The sequence below is a fragment of the Talpa europaea genome, assembly GCF_964194135.1.
Source record: "Talpa europaea genome assembly, chromosome: 9".
Classification (NCBI taxonomy): Eukaryota; Metazoa; Chordata; class Mammalia; order Eulipotyphla; family Talpidae; genus Talpa; species Talpa europaea.
This window is the reverse complement of record NC_140076.1, coordinates 69,620,431-69,642,859: the sequence shown is the minus strand read 5'-3', so window position 1 is coordinate 69,642,859 and position 22,429 is coordinate 69,620,431. Positions and strand designations below refer to the sequence as shown.

At 52.2% G+C, this 22,429-nt stretch overlaps 4 protein-coding genes across 9 annotated transcripts in view; 2 read left to right on the top strand and 2 right to left on the bottom strand.

Moving 5' to 3' along the window:
• Positions 1-3,542: 3,542 nt before the first annotated feature.
• MXD3 (MAX dimerization protein 3) lies at positions 3,543-7,554 on the top strand. 2 transcript variants are annotated; one of them, XM_084244218.1, is made up of 6 exons: positions 3,543-3,643; positions 3,909-4,014; positions 4,597-4,626; positions 4,756-4,870; positions 6,823-7,006; positions 7,077-7,554. In XM_084244218.1, exons 1-6 carry the CDS (start codon positions 3,574-3,576, stop codon positions 7,190-7,192), a joined length of 621 nt encoding a protein of 206 aa, XP_084100344.1. In that variant the 5' UTR covers positions 3,543-3,573; the 3' UTR covers positions 7,193-7,554. The 2 variants fall into 2 exon arrangements, with proteins under 2 accessions (XP_084100344.1, XP_084100345.1); XM_084244219.1 differs by lacking the exon at positions 4,597-4,626.
• A 610-nt stretch (positions 7,555-8,164) lies between these two features.
• On the bottom strand, positions 8,165-10,384 carry PRELID1 (PRELI domain containing 1; the record flags this gene model as incomplete). Of its 2 annotated transcripts, none has more annotated exons than XM_084244216.1 (5): positions 8,165-8,373; positions 8,584-8,662; positions 8,757-8,870; positions 9,560-9,785; positions 10,293-10,384. In XM_084244216.1, the coding sequence occupies 5 exons, from the start codon at positions 10,382-10,384 to the stop codon at positions 8,222-8,224; spliced, it is 663 nt and encodes a 220-aa protein (XP_084100342.1). In that variant the 3' UTR covers positions 8,165-8,221. The 2 variants fall into 2 exon arrangements, with proteins under 2 accessions (XP_084100342.1, XP_084100343.1); XM_084244217.1 differs by having other exon boundaries at positions 8,165-8,340.
• A 607-nt stretch (positions 10,385-10,991) lies between these two features.
• On the top strand, positions 10,992-12,537 carry RAB24 (RAB24, member RAS oncogene family; the record flags this gene model as incomplete). Its single annotated transcript, XM_084244220.1, has 8 exons — positions 10,992-11,108; positions 11,194-11,262; positions 11,482-11,560; positions 11,658-11,725; positions 11,804-11,903; positions 12,102-12,152; positions 12,289-12,351; positions 12,473-12,537. The coding sequence occupies 8 exons, from the start codon at positions 10,992-10,994 to the stop codon at positions 12,535-12,537; spliced, it is 612 nt and encodes a 203-aa protein (XP_084100346.1).
• A 6,238-nt stretch (positions 12,538-18,775) lies between these two features.
• Positions 18,776-22,429, bottom strand: part of NSD1 (nuclear receptor binding SET domain protein 1) — a gene marked incomplete at both ends in the record, with an annotated part of 143,349 nt that continues 139,695 nt past the window's right edge. For all 4 annotated transcript variants that reach the window (XM_084244170.1, XM_084244171.1, XM_084244172.1 and 1 more), the window contains one exon: positions 18,776-20,400. In XM_084244170.1, coding sequence (XP_084100296.1) covers positions 18,776-20,400 — 1,625 coding nt within the window. The remainder of the gene's footprint in view (positions 20,401-22,429) is intronic.

Here is a 22,429-nt window from a genome sequence, read left to right as displayed (position 1 = left end):
AAATGCACAGATATGTGGAAATTAAGGAACAAGTTTCAAATTACCCACAGGTTTCAGGTCAAAGCACTATTTTGAAGAGGAATTTGAAAATGTTTCCATCTCAATGAAAAACAAAACAAAAAAAAAACCCCACAACACATCGAAGTTTGTAGGATGCAGTTAAAGCAATTTGCAGGGGAAGAAAAGGAATAAAATGAATTGTCTACATTTCTATCTTAAGTTATGAACAAAGCAACAAATTAAATCTAAAGTTGATTCTTTGAAAAGAATAAAATTAATTTAAAAATTAATGAAATTGATAAATTCCTAGCAAAACTTATCTAGGCAGGGGCTGGGGGAAGAAAGTGATGTCTTTCCAGCAACAACAGATTCCCTATAGGTGATGATGAGGAGGACCCAGGAGGCCGGGCCTCTGGGGATGGATGGCAAGTGGACAGCCCAGGGAACGCAGGAATTATAAAAGTGGAGACAACACAGATCCTACAGCAGCCTCACCTGTGATCCCACCCCAGGATAATTGGAACTTTCAGCCACTTCTGAGATTTAGTCTAGCTAGGTCTGGCCTCATGGCTTATTCCCCTGCAATTTCAAGGGAGGGATCAGCTGGCTCCTTTTATCATGGTGCAGCACTGCCCCTGACAGCCCTGGGGTGCCTTCCAGCAGTGCCTCCAAGTCCAGCGTCCTCTAACTGCTACACCAGCTCCTGTGAGCATGGACACCCAGGTCTACCAAGGCTCCCACGCCTTCCCCAGCACTGGCTTCCTCTATCTTTGCAGTCCCAGTCCGGGGGGAGAGGGCTGACCCTGAGGAACACAGGACTGCTGACTGGGGAAGGATACCCTGAAGCAGGAAGGCCAGGGAACTTCCTGGAGGAGGTAAGATTTGAGTCAAGCTGACAGAGGCTTGTCCCCTGATAGGGCAGGAGGAGGGGCATAGCCCAGCTTGCACTTTGTCCTGAAGGCCATGGGGACCTCATGCAGGGCTGGTGGGGCTCAGTAGGGGTGTGGCCCAGGTTAGCGCCTGGTTAAGGAATGCTCCTCTCTCAGATGAGGGGAGGTGAGTAAAGTAGGGAAGCTGGGGCCAGAGAGCCGGGGTCTGAGTCCTGCTTCTGCAATATCCCCCTACTCCCCCTACCTTCACCTCTGCATCTCCCATTTGCAAGGAAGAAAGTGAATAGGTCTTTGGGGTATAGAGGAACCCAACTTCTAGAGTATCCTATCTACATGGTGGGAGAGGTGAGCTTGGGGAAGGAACTCCTTCCTACAAGTTGCCCTCTTTAAGGGTCCACCTTAATCAGGCAGGGCACAGACGCAGCCTCTGTCCCTTGGAGTACAGACAATACGAGTCCCTGACACAACATGTTCAGCCAGCATATCTTTTATTACTTGGGCAGGCCAGGCTCAGGGATGGGGAACTGGCAGGAGGTCCATGGGACGCCAGTGTTTTGGTTAGAAAGATGGGGGTTTGGACAGTTTCTAAAAGCAGTCACTGCTGGTCTACCCCCACTCCAAGGCCAGGATACCTGGGTCCCATTGTCTCACTCCACATGGGTGTTGACTTAGTGAAATAAAATGCATAATTCATTCACTAGACTTATGACACCTTTCTTCAGATATAAGGGTTGCCCGAGAGGGTTTGGGTCTTGCCAGCCTGTTCTAGGTCCTGCAAGCCTCGCTACGGTCAACCTATACCACACTCTTTGCTTTCTCTATGCTAGCTACATTAACCGTCTTTTAGGATGCATACATTACTTTCAACCTCAAGACTTTTCCATATACTGTTCCATTGTCTGGAATTCCCCCACTTCCCTCCTATACACAACAACACCTATTCATCTACTCCTCCCCCCAACTCCCCAGCCTTAGCTGAGCTCCCTGATAAGTTTCAGGGCTTCTTAGGTTGTGCCTTCACCTTGGGTCTTTTCCTGTGGGACCTGTCAAAGCTCTCCACCTTTATGAGATTACTGTATAGGTCATTCTGCCCTCAGGGTGCGTTCTGCAAAGGCTGAAACCCTGTCTGGTTTTGTCCATCTTTGTATTCTCCGGCCCCCAGCACAGTGTCTGGGGTCCAGTACTTGCTCAGCAAATGTTTCCTGAGTGAATGGGTCCCAGGCATCATGTTCAGGCGCAGCATGTCAGAGATTTCCCTGCGAGTGACTCTTACAGAAACTCTTAAGTTCCCCAACCCCCCCAAAGAACTGAGGACTGACTACCATGTGTCCTGTGTTTACCCAGGACAGTATCTCAAAGCATCTACTCTGCTCTCTCTGTTCCATTTGCGGTCACAAACTCAGGCCCAGCCCAACAGCACTGCTCCACCCGTAACAGCTGCTTTCATCTTCCTGTCACCACCCTTTGACAGACTGTTCCAGCCGGTGTGGCCTCACATGCCGGATGTTGCCCCTAGAAGTCACTGCAGTTACTCTCTGGAAGGTTAGCAAGTCATGTAAGAAGGGTTCATGGCCAGAGCAGCCAGGGGCTCAATGGGAGGAAGAAGCTTGTTTGCACGAGCACTCCTACACACAGGGCACACAGATCCTGGGCGAAGACCCTTCTACAACACTGGCAAGGGGCTTCCCGAGCTTACAGGAGGGAGGTCACTTCACAAGTCACACAGCTGAACAGGAGCGGTGTCAGGGGAGGAACCCAGTTCCTTCAGCTGCAGAACTCCTGGCTCTTTAGAAAGCCAGTTCTCCAGTGGGTCTCGGGAAGTTGGCAACCTCTGACGTCTCCCCAGCAACCACAGATTCCCCGTAGATGAGGAGGAGGACCCGGGAGGCCACCCCCTGCTCGACACAACGGTGAGCTCCGGCCCGAGCGGCCTCTGGGGCCTGACGACGCTCGCACGGACCAGCCAAGGCAGGAGGAGACGCTGCGCCCCCCGGCGCCTGCGCATTGTGGGTCCGCTCCCCGCTCAACCCCGCCCCAATTGCCCCGGTTTTCAAATTTGAAACCTGCTCCTTTTCCCGCCCGAACGGGAGGCCCAGCCGCGGGGGGGGCGGGGCCCGCCGCAACCAATGGCGCCTCCGCGGCCCGGCCCGGCCCCGCCCCGCCCCGAGGCGCCGCCCGCGCGGCCAGGAGGCGGCGGAGGGGCGAGGGCGCCCGCGTGCGCGGGCCGGGCGCGCGGCCTCCGGGGGCCACAGCCCCAAATCACCTTTCCACGTGCGGGGCCCCAGCCGCCAGCGCCGGGCTAGGAATTGAGATCCAGAGGCGCCGAGGCGCGGGGCGCTGAGCAGAGCGAGCAAAGCGCAGAACCCACTAGCGGCGCGGCGGGGCGGCCGGCCGGGGCCGGGGCCGGGGCCGGGGCCGGGGCCGGGGCCGGGGCGGGCGGGGCGGGCGGGGCGGGCACTGGCTCCGCGGGGTCCGAGGGGCGCGCGGGCGGGGATGGGCTGCTGCTCCCCGGCGGGCCGCGGAGGGCGCGGCCCGGCGCTGGGCGTCCCGGGGGCGGGGCGGGGCGTCCCGGGGGCGGGCCCGGCGCCGGTGTTTGTTGCGCCGTTGTCAGTTACATTGTAACAAAAGTGGTGCCGCCGCGCCTCCGGCCAGCGCCCCGCGCCCCGCCGCGGCTGTCGCCGACATGGAAGCCGTGGCCAGCAACATCCAGGTCCTGCTGCAGGCGGCCGAGTTCCTGGAGCGCCGCGAGAGAGGTGAGGAGGCACGTCTGGCCAGACCCCGGGCGGCTCTCCCGCTGACACCGGCCTGGCTCGGACTTGGCTCCCAACTTGAAGGACGTGTGGCCTTCGGAGTGGCTCCGGCGCCTGTGTCCGCAACTCCAGGGAGGCTGGCGAGGAGGCGGGCTGGGAACGGCTGGGCGTTTGGCCCTGGCGCCCAAAGCCCCCACCTGACCGTGCTGTGCCAGGGGTGTTCGCTGGACTAGCCGCGTCTGACTGGGGCCGGGGCTCTCTCTGACAGAGGCCGAGCATGGCTACGCATCCCTGTGTCCGCACCGCAGTCCGGGTCCGGTCCACAGGAGGAGGAAGCGATGCCCTCAAGCTCCTGGCGCGCTGGACGGTGGGCGGTGAGGAGGGTAGGGGGCGACGAGGAATGGGGGGGATGGGCACCATCCCTGTAAGGGCCCCTCCTCTGCCCACTTCCTCCCTGTTGCTTGCATCTTCTGACCCAGGTACCCTGCTTTGGTGGCATTCAGGCCCCTCCTGCCATATCATCCAGGACCCCCCACCCCCACCCCACACACACACACACACTCTCGTGCCAGGAACGGTGAGCAGGACAGTTCTGGGCTCTGCCTCCCCTCACACTCCCACTCCACATATGAAACAACTAGCTCTCCCGCACAGGCTTCCTCCCTTTCACTCTTCTCAACTCTTTGCATTCTGTTCTTCTCACTTTAAATGCCTCTACCTGCTTTGGATAACTTGTGTTTCTGGGCTCAGCCTCAACCCTGACAGCCTGGTAGGGACACGGCAGCCCCCCTCTGCTCCCTGTGTGTCTGGGGTCTCAGGTGCCCCAGGTCAGCACAAGCTCCCCACATTGGGCTAGTTTCAGACATCTGAAGTGGATTTTGAGACCTCTAGGAACCCTGGGACTGTGGGTGTGGGCAGTGGCTCCACTCCTTCATCTCATCTTCTGGCATTGGCAGGTCTGTGCACAATGAGCTGGAAAAGCGCAGGTGAGTCCCAGCCTTGACCCAACTGTATCAGGCCCTGGGAATGGCCTCCCTCTAGCCTTACCTCCCCTTGCCATCCCTCTGGCCAGCAAGGCTGGGCCAGCACTGCCCTCCAGATCCCTTCCCCCGCAGGAGGGCCCAGCTAAAACGGTGCCTGGAGCAGTTGAAGCAGCAGATGCCCCTGGGAGCCGACTGTGCCCGATACACCACACTGAGCCTTCTGCGCCGGGCTAGGATGCACATCCAGGTAAGGGTAAGGGCCTATCCCTCTGCTCTGGGCCAGCTTGTCAGGATGGGTGAAGTGTAGTGTGAAGGGACTGGGTGGAACTGGCGAGAGAACTGAGGTCACAACCGATCTGCGTGTCACTAGACAGTTTTTTGTGCTTTAGTTTCCAATTTTGTTAAATGGGAAAAAGGCAGAAAATAACTCAGAATTGTTCGGAGGCGTACCTGATTTTGCCCAGTACATATTCATTGTTATTACATCTATTACTTGATTCCAACAAGAGACCCTGGGCAAGTCACTTAGCTCCTCCGTATGGCTATTGAAAAGATTCTGATAGGTTGCCCTGGACTTTGGGGAGCTGATCCCAGCTCTCCCTCTTCCGCATCCATCAAGTCCTCCTGTTTCAAATCGCCCCTTTCCAGAGTCCAGGGGAGGGAAAAGGATCCCAAAGGGACGAGTCACTTTTCTCACCAGAGTCCTTGCTGCTGTTTCAAACTGCTGTGCCCCCTGATGGAGAGGAATGGGGTTTGCCTGTGTGAAAACCCCACGCAGTCCCAGATGTGGGATTAGCAGCAGCTCTAAAAACAATAGAAGCCTTTTACTGTCTCCAGGCCCTTTTGACAGAGGAAGAAATGAAAGCACAGCCAGGCTAAGGACCAGGCTACATAGGAGGCAGATGCAAAAGCCAGGCTCAGGCTCCTGACTTGCATTTTCTTATTTGCTTAGGGCCTGCTCTGCCTGTTCTAAGTATAGGGGGCCATGGCAGAGACAGATGCCTGTGCCATGCTGCAAATCAATCAGTGTAGAAACTGTTCACATTCTCCCATGGTGCCTGCATTCCTCTCATTGTGGCTGGATAACATGCTGACCAGGTTTCAGGCCCCACTTTCTCACACAGGGTTTGCCTGGCCTGGTTCTCAGGTAGGTGAGACTTATGGGCAGGACCTATGGAACCTCCTTCCTCAAAGCCTCATCACCCCTTTCCTGGCCTCCCTGCTTCCTGTTTTACCTCCATCATGCTGTCCTCCACCTATAACTAGAATGTTCTTTGCAATTCAGAAAAATCAGGTCGGTCTCCTGCTGAAAACCTTCCTTAGTTCTTAACAGGACAATCCCAGTTTGCTCCTGTGATGCACTCAAAGCCTTCACAGATCAGGCCTTGCCATTGGCCTGCTTTTGGTTTCCCCTCTCTCCATTATCCACCCAAAAAGCTAAATTTGCCTCGCTTTTCCCAAGTTCCCTCTCCCGCATGCTTCCGCGCCCATCTTTGGCTAGGCGGTTTTCCACAGCCAGTCCAAATGTCACCCCAACCCAGTTCTCCTGTTCGTGCTGACTGCAGGCTTCTGTCCTGTGGGGTCTGATGGCAGAACTTTTGGCTCTCCTGCCATTTCCTGGAAATCAGGGTCAGCAGAGCTGGGCAAGGCTTGGTGCTGAGCATTCAAGCTCCGGGGAGAATGTTGACGAGGGGTTACAAACTGGTAGCCTTTGTTCAGCCTGTAGTTTTCTAAAATTTTGAGTTGGCAGCACTTCAAAGGACTTTTGATGTGGAAAACATTACTTTGCAGCTTCTCTTTAAGGATTTGGGAAATCCAGCAGCACTGTGTCTATTTCCATGGGGTAGTTATTTGCTGGACCTGGTGGTGGCTGCCTCCCTGAGCCAGAGAACACCTGCCAGATGTACTATGCCACAGTTGCCTCTTCCTAGTGACAGACACCAGCATGTTCCAAGGCCTTTAAGCTAGTGGTGCCCTCTCCCTGCATCCCAGGACAAAACACTCACAGGCTATTTCTGTGGGCAGGAGGCCTGGCTTCCTGGAGGATATGGGAGCCACCCTCTGGGCCGGCACTTAGTGAACCCCTGGTCTGAACAGGCAGTCTCTAAGTGGCCCTGACAAGCTACGGAGTGGTGTTGGGGTGAGGCCTGACCCCCAGACAGCTGACCTTTTGACTCTGTGTTCCTTTGGGATCTGCAGAAGTTAGAGGAACAGGAACAGCGGGCCCGGAGGCTCAAGGAAAAGCTGCGCAGCAGGCAGCAGAGCCTACGGCAGCAGCTAGAACAACTCAAGGGCCTAGCAGGGGCTGGTGAGTGGGAGCGGCTGCGGGCAGACAGCCTGGACTCTTCAGGCCTCTCCTCTGAGCGCTGGGACTCAGACCAAGGTGAGTGCCCTGAAGCCATGGGGTGTGGGCCTTGGGAACCAGCTCATCTAACTGTCCCCTCCCTGTGCAGAGGAGCTGGAAGTGGACGTGGAGAGCCTGGTTTTCGGAAGCGAGGCCGAGCTGCTGCGGGGCTTCAGTGCAGGCCAGGAGCACAGTTATTCACACAGTGGCATCACTTGGCTATGACCCTCAACTTGCCTGGGCTCTGCCAGGCAGAAGCCTTCCCCAAGCTCCTGGGGCTGCTAGGAGTCACCTGGGAAAGGACTAAAAGGACCCTGGCGTGGGAACTGGTGCTCCCCCTACCCTACTGCCTGCAGTCCATCTTGGGGTTGTTGGTGGGGAGAGGGAGTGGTCTGGGTTCCCCTGAGCACTGCAGGGCAGGCAGCTTGGGCCTGGGCCACTCTTCCAGGAATTTTTTTTTTTTTTTTTGGTAGCACTTGGCTCTGCTGTCCCCATGGGAGCAGGAAGCCGCCTGGAGTTCCTTCCTAGACAAGGTCTCCGGCGTTTGCCCCACAGATCCTGTACAGTATTTTCATTAAAAACCTCTTTTTTAACTTCTGGTCTATGTTCTTGCCTGATGAAATGGGGGAACTCACAGACAACTGGAAAAAAGGAAATGTGATCAGCAGCCACCAACACCACTGCTGCTGATGGCCCAGGCAGTGCCCAGTTCATCCTCCCAGCTCAGAGTTCCTCTGACCCTACTTCACAGGCAGGGCTGAAGCTGAGTGATGTGACTGGCCTGTGACCCAAAGCCAGGAAACAGTAGAGTCAAGATGCAAACCAAAGCTTTCTCACCCCTGAGCTGGGGCTGACTGAATTCAACAAGTATTTATTGAGTGCCTGTTTCGTGCCAGATATTGTTCCAAGTACTTGGGACACATCAGAGAACAAAACAAAGGTTCCTGCCCTCATGGAGCTTACAGTCTAGCATCTCACCACTTCACCTGCATGCTGCCTTTGACACTGGGCAAGTCACTCCACCCAGGGGGCTCTGTCCACAGCTGCCCAGTTCCGGGAAATAAGCAGGCTGGGCTCAGACACGGGATACCATGGCCGGTACACTGTGGATGCCAAACAGGATACCACCCCCTGGGCGGCATCCAGACAGTAGATAGGGCTGGAAGTTGACTTTTAATAATAAAGTACAAGGAAGAAAGGAAGAGGGATCTGAGCGGGTGGTCTGGCGTGCTTTTGCACCAAGGTCTGGGCTGCCTACACAAATTGCTGCTGCTGCTGCTGCTGCTGCTTGGTGGCTGCCTTGCTGGCAAGGTCCTTGGCTTTCTCTGTAGCTGCTAGTGCCGTCTCCTTTGCCTTCTCCTTGGCCTCCTTGGCTGACTCAACAAGGGTTCTGGAAGGGGCCTCACCTGCAGCAAAGGACAGGGGCTGGCTGCAGAGGATGCCAAGAGCCACCCGTCCCCACAACAGTCACCCCACTGAAAAGATGGTATTTACCTGAGGGGAGAGATGAGGAGTCCTAGGCTCCACTCTTGTCAGGGCAGCCAGGACCTGACCCCAGCCTCTGCCTGGGAGTGTCCCTCCCCCCCCCGCCCCTCACCCTTGCCCAGAGTCCTCACCTTGCAGCTTAGCCAAGATGTACTCAAAACCCTTCATAGTTTTGGTCACATTGCTTTTGAACCGGGCAAGACCAAATTCCTGGCAAGACGAAAGAAGGGAAAGGATTCTGAGCTGCCCACTGACACCCTCCACCCCCAGCCCAGCCCCTATGCATTCCCACCAGGCTGCTCACCTGGACAGCTCTGGAGACACCAAATAAGTTCGAAGAGACCCAGGCTTCCCGGCGGATTTCGGTCCAGCCGCTGTTATCAGAGTTCACACAGTAAACACATCGTTCCTCCACCACCTGTGCGGGGGGCCAGGCCAACCACAATTGTGTGGGAGTGTCATTTTGCCAACCTGCACATAACTTTTACATCCTGCCCCTGTTCATGAGGGAATGCAATAGACAAAAATCCATCCCTTTCCCTTATTGCAATCCTAAGCTGCATTTCAGGAAGATAGCGAAGGTAATAGGTGACTAGGCTCCCTTCTGGCAAGAAGGCCTATGGACTCCTGGTATCAGCAGAGGGCCTTAGGCCTGGACTTTGTTTTGAAGCTTTCTGTCTAGACATGTGCAGTGTTTGTAGCCTGCCATCCACCCAATGCAGCTCAAGCTCCTTGGCAATTCAAATAGAAATGGAGACCTAGCAATCACCACAGCTCTCATTTGAGAGAAAGTGGTCAACAGAAACACTTAAAAAATGCTTCCTGTCTGAAGACCACTGCAGCCCTTCCTCTCTCTGTACAATTCCCATAGGCCCAACACACACGTGGGCTAGGCACATCACAGTGCTCTGCATGTAGTACTTTTTTTTCGTAACTAAAACAAGGTACCCTTTCCTCTTGGTATGAGAAGCAAAGGACAAGTCCAGACAGGCTGATCAAAAGAAAAGATCATTGGAGTTTGAACTTCATGACCACTCCTCAGCAACCGAGATCTGCCTGCCAACACAGGCACTTTCTACTTGGGGTGGGGGCTGGAGAGGGCCTCACCATCAGCCGCGCATGGTTGATGTTCCAGGTGAAGGTGGTCATGGTCTGGTTCTGTGGGTCCACGATAGAATCCTCCAGGATGTACACCGAGTGAGCAACATTGGCAGGAAACAGTCGCTCTGCCCAGCGGGGCATCCTGTTGGTCTTGGTCAGGAGTCTCCGGGACAGGAGCTTCTGGTCAGGGGTCACCTCCCGGTGTACTATGTCTTCGGTCAAGACATGCTTGCTGCAGGTGTCAGAGTAAAGGTGACGCTGGGGAGTCTGGCCCTGAGACTGTTGTGGAGTTGCCATCTGGTACCTCCAGGACCAGAACAGCCATACATACCTTCCACCACTCTTGCAGCGTAATCTCTGTTGCGGCTCAGACAGAGACTCGCTTGAGTCTACCCCAGGGCAAATTCCAACTCCCGCCCCTTGGGTGACCTGGATTCCTTGACTTCCAGCGCACGTATTCAACATCCCTCCCAACTCCTACGCCACCGCCTTTCCCTGCCTCACTACCCTGAAACAGGAGAACCTTGGACTAGGGCCTCAAACAGATCACCGCCCGGGGCCGGCTTCCTTCCAGTACCTTGCAGGTTAGGCCACTTCTCCTACAGGGTTCTCCTGCCCTAAAGGTGGCCACGGTTCCGACAATGCCCCTCCCTTGGGCTCAATGTCGAGACCTTCCCAGCCCCGCACTTCTATTTCCAAAGAGCGACGGACGAGGGCTGCTCCTTACAGGGTCACGTACCTATAGGGATTAGGGTACCGCTGCCAAAAGGCAGCGAACACTTGGTCCCAGGAACTCCGGAGCACGCTCTGGCCCAGAAAATACTTCACCATCGTCCCGGCCGGGGCGGGCTCAGCACCCTTGCAGCATCAGGAGTATGGAGCCCGGCAGGCACCGGGAAGCCGGGACGGTTCGACGCTCACCCGCCAGGCTCGCAGATCAGTGACCACCCGGCTGCGCCCAACCCGCCGCCACCGCCGCCGCCATGAGGAGTTGTCGGGCTGCGCGCCACTTCCGGCGCAGCAGGGCAAAGCCCGGCACTTCCGGTGCCGGTTCACGTGACTTAGACCCCGCCCCCTCATCACCCTACCCCCCCTCCCTGCGAGAGTCGCGGCGCTGCGGGCCGCAGGCGCTCGGAGGGGACCCTAGATTGGTGGGGGAACCCCAACCTGGGCGGCGCCTGGCTCGGCGAGCGAGCTAGCTGGGCGGTGGCGTGCGCCCCCGGGCCGCCCCGGCCACTGGTTCTTGGACGGGGATCGGCGCCAGGGGCCGAAGAGCAGGGCAGACCTGGGTGCTGTGGAACCTCGAGCCCGGCGCGTCTGGAGTCGTAGCTTGGCACCTGAGCTCAGGGATTGAGGTTTGGGCGCTGCCAGACCAGAGATCGGGTGTGCTTCGCGTCCCCACTCAGGACCCTGACACGGGTGAGGCGGCCCTGGGAGTATGAGCGGGCAGCGCGTGGACGTCAAGGTGGTGATGCTGGGCAAGGAGTATGTGGGCAAGACGAGCCTGGTGGAGCGTTATGTGCATGACCGCTTCCTGGTGGGGCCCTATCAGAACGTGAGTGTGACCCACAGGAGCGGGCACGCGGGGAGGGGGCTAGCCCCCACCCGCGGCCCTGATGGTTCATCCCTGCCTCATACAGACCATTGGGGCCGCCTTCGTGGCCAAGGTGATGTCTGTCGGAGACCGGACGGTGACTTTGGGTATTTGGGTAAGTGCCCTGGGCAAGTAATCGGGGGGAAAACCCTTTCCGGAGGAGGTTTAGGACCTACCTTTATTACTGGCTGACTTGTGGCCTCATAGAGGCCATTTCTCAAATCTAGACCCCAGTTTAAAAATGGGGGGGTCTGAAGGACTTGGCTTTAACTTAGTTGGAGTACTGAGGAGCAATCTGTAACTGACATGGACTGCGCCTTTCTTTACCCTTCAGGACACGGCAGGCTCAGAACGCTACGAGGCCATGAGCCGTATCTACTACCGGGGCGCCAAGGCTGCCATTGTGTGCTATGGTAAGGGAGAGTTAAGGCCTGCTCCTCAAACAAGGTGCCATACTGGCCTTAAAGACCAGCCTGTAACTCTTGTATTTTCTGCGTTTCCCATACCAAGATCTCACGGACAGCAGTAGCTTTGAGAGAGCAAAGTTCTGGGTGAAGGAGCTCCGCAATCTAGAGGAGGTAGGTGGCCAGGTCTCACCGGAGGACCAGGGGCACTGGTGTCCTGTGAGGTGATCCTCACATTGTCTTCTGTTACAGGGCTGCCAGATCTACCTGTGTGGCACTAAGAGTGACCTGCTGGAAGAGGACAGGCGGCGGCGACGAGTGGACTTCCACGATGTCCAGGACTATGCAGAAAGTAGCTGCTCCTCAGTCCCTGGGGTGGGGTTGGGAAGTGACTGCTTGGGTGGGTGGCAGAATGTAGGACTGCATTAACTGCCATGGCAAGATTCCTTTCTGGCCTCCTTGAACCGGTGGGGTCCAAAAGATTCTGTTAAGCTCCTGTTTGTGTCTACCTGATTTTCAGCTATAAGGCTTTAGCCACTTCTCTTTACAGATATCAAAGCTCAGCTCTTTGAAACATCCAGCAAGACAGGACAGAGTGTGGGTGAGTGCTGTCCTGGATTATCAGAGGATAGGCAGAGGCAGCAGAGGCAGCAGAGAAGAACCTAGAGTGCTGGGTCACTGGGTGATCACAGGGCTACTGGTATTAGGCCCTTACTGATCGTCCCTTTTCCTGCCAGACGAGCTCTTCCAGAAAGTGGCAGAGGATTACGTCAGCGTGGCTGCCTTCCAGGTCATGACAGGTGTGTGCTGCTGCCCCAGCCTCTCTGGAGACTTCCTTTAGGCCCACAGCATCGGACCCCCTTCACAAGTTACTGATGCCCCAACTCAGTAGTGCTGAGCTGCCATCTTTTTCTTTGACAGAGGACAAGGGCGTGGACCTGGGCCAGAAAGCAAACCCCTATTTCTACAGCTGTTGTCATCACTGAATCACCGCTTAACTGGCCTGGGGGAATTAAAGGAATTCCCCAAAGAGGTCAGACCCAGCTCTTGTCTGGGCTCGGGTGGTCAAATGTCTGAGCTACCCCAGGTCTCTGTGGCAGCAGAGGTGGCACCTGCCTGTGCTGGCCCATGGAACAGAGGCAGCATTGGGCTGACTGACGGGCATGAAGAGGGTAAGGGCTAATTTGCACCCCAGGGTTCTGCCATGGATAACACTTGTGTCTGCAGATGATTTAAGTGGCTTCTGATCTGTAAATAAAAATCAATGCACTGTGAATCACACTCCGCCCCTTTCCCTGCTGTATGGATTGGGTGTCAAGACACCTAGTTCTTTCTGGGGGCACCTGCCTGACCTCACTTTCTGTATAAAGGCTCCTCCCGTCTCTTAATTTTCCTTTGAAAGCGAAATAACCACCCCAGGATTGCTGCCCTTCCCTATTTAGTGGGGGCAAAGATCCAAGTGAGGCTGGGGTTGGGGCATTGCAAAGTTCACAACTTTCTAAGTGCTGAGAAAAGGAAGGCCCTAAAGTGGCTTCCAGAGATCAAAGGGCCATCACCTCTCAGACTGGCTGGCTCTGCTACATCTCTTGTATAGGTCAATTAGTCATGCCTATGGCTTAGACCCTAAGCATCCCAGCCACCTACAGTTTGGTTTAATGGTAGAAAAATCACAGGTTCTCCAAGACAGATCTTAATGGATACAGATTCAGATCCAATTCTCCTACTCACTTATAAGGACTTGGTCTTGTTCATCTGTAAAATACGGTGATCAGTTCGGACTGTGACGGTCATGAGTGAAAAGTAATTGTAGTACTAAATGTTGTCCCACACTTTTCCCCAGAAAAGTGTTGACGGTACATGAAGTTCAGGATTTGGTCAGAAGGGAAGGCAAACTCCCAAGTTTTCCTCAAAGTATATTTTCGTGAGGTCCAAGAATCTGAAGTATCAGGTATTACTGTAGACAAGACTGAAGGAAATATGGCAGCCCTTTCTAGCATGCAAGAAGTGCCTTTGGCTTACGCTGGGTACTCTGCAGTGCCCTAGCACCTGCCTCTGAAGAACTAAAATCTTGGTTAAGATGGTCTGACTCACACTCAGAAAGTGCCTGGTTCCACTTCCTTTTTTAAAACCAATTCCTCAAAATATCCTTCCTCCATGGGTGATGGAGATTTCCTGTGCAGGGACTGAAACTGACACCAGCCTCACCCCACCCCCGCTCCACCCCCCACCAAAAGACAGATACCGTTCCAGCAGCTGGTGGTTACTGGAAGGAAACCCATACCACTTCTGTGAGGTGCTTGAAGAAGGGCTCAGTCCCCACCTGGGAACTCTCAGGGGCTACCTTCTGCTCTCACCCAAACCCATCCTCCCTCCTGAGAGTCTACATCTCCCCACGGACAATAAAACAAAACACAGGGCAAGGGCCATAAGAGTAAAGTTAAACTTTACTTTACAGTAATTTTTTTCTATATACAAAGAATTACAGTACATGTTTATGGGGACTCCTAGCACAGGGCTCCCCTCTTTTTCACTAGGAGTTTCACTTACAGCTGACAATCTATGGGGTTGGGGCAAAAAAACAGATGGACCTCAGCTGACCGCCCCCCTTTCCTAAAAATATAGATAGATCTCGTCAGCTTGTTTCTTTGCCAAGATTTAGAAAGCTGCTCTTCCATGAGCTCCTGTGTACTGCACTCACCCATTTCAACACTCTCACCTACATGCACACACAGGCAGCGCCCAACCTCACACCTGGAGACCCCCTATTCTCTGCCCCTTCCCTGGAAGTACAAGTACCAGAACCATTTCTTCTACTCCCTGGGCTCACCTCCTGTCCACAAGACTTTGGTTGACTCCCAGGGTGTTAGACCTAAAGGCTCTCAATGGCCTGATGTTTTGAAAGTCACAGGAGAGCAGCTCTAGAGAAGGGAACATGTAGGAGACTTTAACATGCTGATTTTGCTTATGTTGGTAGGAAACACTTCTTCCAAGGTTGTGGATTTCTAATTAAAATAAACTCTTTCCACATCCTTAAGAAACATTCCCCTTAACCTTCATAAGCAATAGAGAAGCTCTCATGAGAGTAGAAGAGGTAGAGAGGGGCAGAAGATAACTGAGGGGGCCCCCACACCTGGAGCTCTCTACCAACCTGTATCAAACAATGTGGACAGAAGCTATGGACAAGGTGACACTAGCCCTGAGAAACTCAATGGCCACCCTCTGGATACAGCATCTTTTCCACCTCTGCAACTCACCGGACCACTCCAGGATTGGGTGCAGGCTTCATCAGAGCTCTGCCTTCTCCCCCCGCCCCACCCCCCAATATAGCCTCAAGAAACCATTCTACATAAAATCTTTTCTCAATCAGGAACCTGGGTTTCTTAAGTCACCAGGCCCTCAACCATTGGCAGTGCTTATTTATACCAGGAAATTAGCACCATCATTACATTTTGTGTGTGTGTACAAAGCAATTATCTATTCTTACTTCAATTTATTCTACAGCAACCTCTGTCCCTGCTGCACTGGCCCTAGGAAGCTCAGCTGAGAGCTAACTGGCCACAGCCAATGTGAAGCCTCATGCAGCAGCTACCTAGCTCTAAATGATCTGGAATGTCTAACACAGGGAACAGCCCAAACATCATTCGGCAGGAAACGAAAGGGGCTAGTGGCAGCTCCTTTCTTGCCACAATATCAGAGAGGTTAGGACACTGGGCCACTCTGATCTCCTGACTGACAAGTCCCAAGAAGGAAACAATAACCCCCAAAAAGCCTTAGGAGAAACCCACTTTACAGGCGCAGAGGGCAAAAATCCATCCACAATTAGTGCTCTCCTGATTCTTCTCCACAGGGGAAGCTGCCAGGACCAGAGTACCTTTCTGACGCTCTGTTCTCACAAGGCCACCTGGGAGTCCAGCTCCAGTGAGTAGGTACTGCCAAGCCCGAGAAAGAATCACTGCTGCACTTCATGCCCTGACCGTAGTGTGGGGTGGAGGAAGTCAATAAAATAATTATTTTCATCAATGCTAAAGATGTAGGTTTGGTAGTTGTTCAGAAAAGGGTCAACATGGTGATTTCAATCACCCCAAAATCAGTAATTTTAGGGGGAAGCAGACATTTAAAACCTTGGATGCTTTTGTAGTAACAACAGCTATTTTGCTATTAAGAGTATGGTCAATCCGACAAGAAGAAAATGAGGCTTTGAATTCAGATTTAAAAAAAAAAAAAATTCTGACTTTAGGAAGGTTAGGAGAGGAAATGGTTCTCTGGCTACCTATGGAAGCTATTATGGCTTCCCCCTCAGAAAGGCTTCTTTGGGAACTGGCTTACAGGCAGACTCATGTTCCTGATATCCGGGCACTTGGCTGAATACCAGAATATTTTCCATAAACATCGGGAGTTTCGGGGAAGATTTCCTCTAAACTGCCTCATACCCCCTGGAGAAAAAGTCTCAGTAAAGGTTCCAGGAGAGTCTCCGAGGGCTGGCAAGATCACTCCCTCCCTGATGCCATGCAAGAGTCTGTTGGGAAGACTCTTTTTGACCCTTTCATGATGTTAACTAAATCTATCATCAGATGCTGTGATCAGTCAGCCTGACATTTCAATTTATTTCCATTTTAACCTGAGGGTCTTGAAATGGCCCTCACAAAAGCCTGGTTGATTATGTATTTAGATAAAAGATTGCCCCCACCCCAACCCACCCCAAACCAAGCACAGCTCAGAAGTTGTTTTCCCAGGCAGTTCTGGAGTGACGTTTCCAGCGAATGGTGGAGAATGAAAAGAACCAAAACAAACCACAAAGTGGCCAATCATGGCCCACCTCTCCCTCACTCCTTCCTGTCCTGTGAGACATATCTAGAGTGGGTGCCAAGTCAATTATCTATCAAAGCCTACTTCAGAGAAGCTACTTCATGATCTAACTTCTCCACTTAAAATTTTTTACACAGTCTGAACAACCCCCCCCCCCCAAAAAAAAATTCACAGTTTATTTCATGAAACAAAGAGCTACGGTAATTTAACACACAACATAGTGAAAGGAGATTCTGACAGTGCAGTGCAGGTATCTTTTTCTGATCACAACTACGATGACAGGAGAAAATAGGGCACAGGACTGGCACCAAGCAAATCCTACTCATACAACCTAAGAGATTAGGGAAAGGGACCTACTAGCTGCAGTTATATACTTATTCTCACACATGATAAATACTTAATATAATGAACTTTAATGTTCTGGGTGGACTTCTTTAAAAATATCTTTTCCATGGTTTAAAATTCTTTTAAAAGAAAATAAGATGCTTTGTTTTCTCTTCCTTTTGAACAGAGTTTTTCCTCTCTGGTGATGCGGAGAAAGAGAGATGAAAGGGGAGAACTAGGCAGGCAGAATTTACAGAGGAGATTCCGAGGTCTAAGTGAGATGTAGGGACAGGCCTTAAAATTCAGGGCAGCCCTGCCTAACCCCGTGCCTCTGCCTGAGTTCAAGTGTCTCAACTCCAGAGACACACTTTGGGAAATAAAAACAAATTCTTTTTTAAACCTTTATATAAAGCTCAAATTCCTTTATAACAACTATTGTTCCCTCCTTGGAGGTGATGGAAGTAACCTCAATAGTAAATTAGGAGGAGGAAATTGGGATAAAATACAGAATCCTGTTGAGGGCGTAAAAGCCATAACTGAGACAGAATGGCCAGGAGACGTTTGGGCCAGGAGAGGCCTGTTGGCTAAAGCTGTTGGCTATGTTGGCAAAGCAGAGAGGTAAACACAACTGGTAGAGGGACAGAGGATAGAGGGGTGAATGGAAAGGAACTGGCCAAACAGCACATCCTGTTGGCAGTCAGTGAGCTGAGTGAATGGTAGGGCAGGGTAGCACCAACAGATTTCCCAGCCCTTGTGCCCCAGCTCAGGGCAGCAGTAACAGATAATCAGCAGTAATGAGGAATAATCTCTTAGACTGGACATTGCTCTAAATAAACATTACATCTTGCCAGTCATAGGGGAGGATCTGGCTTGCCTTTGAGCTAAGTCAGCAGGCAGGTGCTCTCAATACAGAGCACAGCGATTCTCAGGGAGAGGGTAGTAGAATTCACTAGAGAAGAAGACTCCCTACATGCAGTAGGAGAGCAAAGGACCAGAAGAGAAATAATTTTCATCAGGATCTAGCACTCTCCCTGAGCTGGTGGTATATCTAGCCCAAAGCTTGCCAGAGATTCCCTATGTCCACTGCCCGGAACTCTGAAATCTGAAAGCACCTGAGTGTTGGGGGACAAGCATGGGCTGGGTGGGAGGTGATCACATGAAAGGAGGAAATTTTGTGGAAAAGAAAGGTAAGCTTGCCAATTGCCTTCTTATACTGTGGGAAAGCTATCTTGAGAGCCCAGCTCCCCACCCCCCACCTTAACCCCCCCCCCCCAACCAGCTGGACTGCCAAGGACAGATCTTCGGACTGTGCACAGCCCAGACGGAAGCAGCTATTGCTGCCTAGCCAGCAGTCCCACTTGGCCTAGATGCAGCCCCCTCCTATTTACAGAGGAGACCTCTACATGACCATATGTGTGCAAGCCTGCACACACACCTGACCAGGAGACACTTACTCAATACAACCACTGCTGGGGCCAAAAAGGACATTACAAAGTGAGTCTGGAGCCCCAGGGCCCTCAGGACTTACTGTTATCTCCTGGTCAAAGTTCTAAAAACAGCCTGGGAAGCCAGGCAGGCATGTTAGGCTCACAGGGATCAGGTCTTATTTATCTCTGCATCTCCTGTCAGTGACTAGCACCTGGCCTAGCACATGTGAATGCTCAAAAAATCACCAGCGATTTGAATGGATTATTAGTTCCTCCCAAGGGTTCATCAGGTGTCCTCAGTGGGGCTGTAGGGCTAGACAAATAGCGTTGAAAGCCCCTCTACCTTCCAACCTGACCAGTGGAATTGAATCCCATGCTTGACTCCAGAGTGGACTTTTTATTTTAAATTGACCATGTAAAGATTGGGGAAAGAGATCCAAGTCTGTCTGTCTCCTTGGCTGGGGCCCACTCGGATTTCCATACATGGCTCACATAACCACAAGCCCCCACTGGCTAATGTCACAAGAGTTCTGAGTGTTGGGACACAAGGAAAGAATAACAGTGGAAAAACTGGGGGTCTGTTTTTTAAGGGAGGAAAAGAAAGGAAAATTTCCCTTCCCCAAGAGCCCTGGGGGCAGCTGGTCTGGTCATGTGACATTTACTGGTATTATTTCTGTTCTGATTCTGCACACTTGTGACTGGAAGGAACCTGGTTAAGAGCTGGAAGTGTATTTTGCTCTGGTTTAGGGTCTTGCCCTCTTCCAAAAGACCAGCAAGTCTGTGCCAATGTCTGTGTGCTCCCAGGGGACCAGCAAGACTGCGCCAATGTTTGTCCAGCCACCAAGGGCCAGAGTCCTGGCCCTGGTGAGACCTTTCCCAGGGCCCAGGGACTTTGCTCTGTAGTTGCCAATTTCTTCTCTTCTGTGGGGAGGGAGACTGGGGTCTTCCCAAGAGGCCTGTAGGACTGCCCACTCTTGGCAGCTAGTGCAGAGAGCTGCTGGCCTCCAGCCATCTGCTTCACCTGCTTCACCAGGCCCACGGCTTGGCTGGGAGGTCCTGTGGTCTGCTCAGCCCCTGCAGATGCTCTTACTGTTGCCTGAGTTGCCGGCTCATATAAAAAAGTCTTGGCAGGGGGCTGAGAAAGAAGTCGGGCCTGGGTGAGTGATTTAACAGCTTGCCAGGGGTGCTCCAACGGGGCCACTGCTTTCCCAGGTGGCTGAAGGACAGAATCTGACACACTGCCTCTTTCAACAGCTCGTGGCATCTGCCCCAGACCTTTGCTGGTAGGCCATGAGCTTGACTCCAACACTGGCATCTTCTCATCCGCCTGTGGTGTGACCTCATGAGGAGAAGTTGCCCGCTCCTTCTGGCGAGGAGTTAGGTCTATGAGATCCATGACCAAAGCAGCTCTATTTTTTGACTGAGTATTCTGGTCCACAGGCCTCAGTGCTTTCTCTTTAGCTACCAGAGTCTGAACCACAGCTGATAGTACTTTGTCAGGAGGTGGGAGTCTCTGAGACAGAGAGGCATGGGATTTGTCTGGGGGCCTATCTGAAGTCTGGGGCTTGGGACCGCTGGTGACTAACAGTCTGTCTGGTGGTGGCAATCTCAGGCCAGTAGCAACTGGGGTTTTCTCCAGTGGCTGGGGCCTTGGACTGGCAGCACCTATGGATTTATCCAGCCTTGAGTCAGCTGTCCCCAGAGGTCTTTCCAGTGGTTGGGACCTGACTGAGGGTGAGGAGCTTGGGCCGGTCACTGGAGGTTTGTCAGATAGCTGGGGTCTTGGTCCTGCTGCCACTGCAGGTGGCCTGTCCAATGGCTTCTGGCTGCATACCAAGGATTGGGATTTGGTCCCTGACCCAGCAAGGTCCCTGACCCTATCAACAGGCTGCGGTCTGGAGTCAGTTCTGTCAGGAGGTCTTTCAGGCAGCAGTGGTCTCTGACAAGTCCCTGCCAGAGCTTTTTTGGATAGTGTTTGGTTGGTGTTAGCAGGCGGCTTATCTGACATCTTGGGCTCCTGAGCAGTCGTTCCTGACGATTGCTCTGCCAGATGAGAGCTTGGGCCTGGAGGCAGTGGAACTGGGGGAGGCACATACTCACGGATCTCCCCGGGTTCCAGAGGGTTGGGCCCACAGGGGTCATGCTCTGTACAAGACAGACGCCCATCCAATTTGGAGATGAAGAGCATCCCTTCCCGATGCTGCTTGCAAAAGGAGCTGGGACACATCTCACAGAAAGAGGCTGCTTCCTTCCCACAAATGTCACATTGATGCCAAGGACACTCCCATTTCCCTGAAAATACAAATATGAAAAAAAAGCTTAGGGAAACAAAGAGATGCAAATAAGATGGGTCCTGTTTTGGGGCAGGGTCAAAAGAATAATTTCAAACTACTACTCTCTGCTGAGACCATGACCCTGCCCCAGAGTCCATAGCTTTCCCCTTTGTACAACACATGAAAAAACAACCAGCCAACCATTACGTAACAAGTATCAACTAAATGTACAGAAGGAGTAAATCCTTATTTCTATGACTATTTCCAGCAAGGAAAGAAAACCCCAAGTTCCCCATTGTGGAATGTTAAGATTCTACTTCATGTTTCTGCATACTGCATTTGTGCTATACACAATCTGTAAGTATTCAACTCTAAAGGGAAAATCTCAGCTACTTAAACTCCTTGGGTTATTATTAAGAACAGGAAGGGACACACAAATCTGAAAAATGGAAACAAATTTAGCTTTTTTCAAATTTAAGTTCTGAAGCTAACATTAATTTTACCTTTTTTTTTCTACACAGAATCAGTGGAAAAGCTGGCCTCAAGGATAACCTGAGTTGCTTTCTCCTTGTCATTTAATTACACCTGAAAGTCTCTGGCATGGACCATATTTCCACCCAGCTCCTTCCAAATAAAAACATGCTACACCTCACTCTTGGCTCATAGGCCAGATCAGTGCTATCACAGCCTGTGCCAGCTACAACCTTGATTCCAAAACAACTCCCATTTCTACTTCCTGGCACTAACAGGTCAGTGTTATAGGCTTGCACTCACAGTACCTCAGTTTCTATTATTTTATTACCCCGGCACTGACATGTTAAAGAAAAGCCAGTTCAGAGACAAACTCTTCTTACTACCATCCCAAAGTTATTTTCTTTCTGCAACTCCTAGAAGCAGGTCATCAGTGATATATAAACTCCTCAACCTGGGCCCCTCCCTTACTGGTTTCTCACCCATGTTGTTTAAAATAGGTGGCATATCCAAATTTCTAAAATCCTCCATCCCCAAGTCACAAATTTCCTGGGTACCATATCTGCCTATGCAGCTTGATCATGTGTTAACTGATACAACTGCGTTTCCTTCAGAGGGGGATAGTCTAGAAGAGAGTAAAAGTGGTGCCAACCATATCACACTAACTAGAATGATTTAAAAGTTCCACTCTGTCTTAACCTCTCTTTCTTTAGAAAAGGAGCTTAGTGCTTTGAAGTCAGAAAATCTGTTTTTCTTTTTTAAAGGTTTTATTTATTTTTGCATAGAAGAACTGGGGTACAGGACAGAGATGTGGTGGGTAAAAGGATTAACCAGAGACAGAGTGGGGAACAGCAGGCAAATTTACTGAAACACACTGCTTAGGGAAGCAGCGGGTAAGAAAGGAGAGGTCTGCTGCGTCATGTGGGTTAGCTCCCTGGCCAGGGATTGAACTCAGGCCATAGCGTTGATAGCACTGAGACTTAATGCCTAGGCCACCAGGGCTAGGCCCCAGAAAATCTGGTTTTCATTCCACCTCCTCCATCTATGCTCTGATATGACAAGTCATCTCAGCTAACTGACCATTTCCTCGTCTCCATCATGGGAAGATGAAAATGGTCTCCTCTTGGGCCGACCCTGGCGGCACAGGTGGTTGAGCGCCATGCTGTGAAGCTGTCTGCAGCCTCTGCAGCGCCGGTTCAATCCCCACCGGCTGGCAAGGGTCCCACATGGTGCAGCAGACCTCTCCTGTCGCGCCCACTGCTCTCCTCGGCAATGTATTTCGTCATTCTGCCCGTTCTGCTCCCCGCTCTGTCTCTGGTGAATCCTCTCACCCTCCCGTGCATCTGGCCTGTACCCCGGTTCTTGTATAAATAAATAAATAAATCTTTAAAAAAAGAAAGAAAGAAAATGGTCTCCTCTTTATGGGTTGGTGGGAATAACGTAAAAATAATGTAATTGTATATAAAGTGCTTGGCACATAACAAATGAGCTTCTAATTCCCTTTCTCTATTGCCTGAGAGTCTAATCTTGTTATTTTCAGAATGAGCACAGGGACCACATCCCCTTCAAAAATGTGC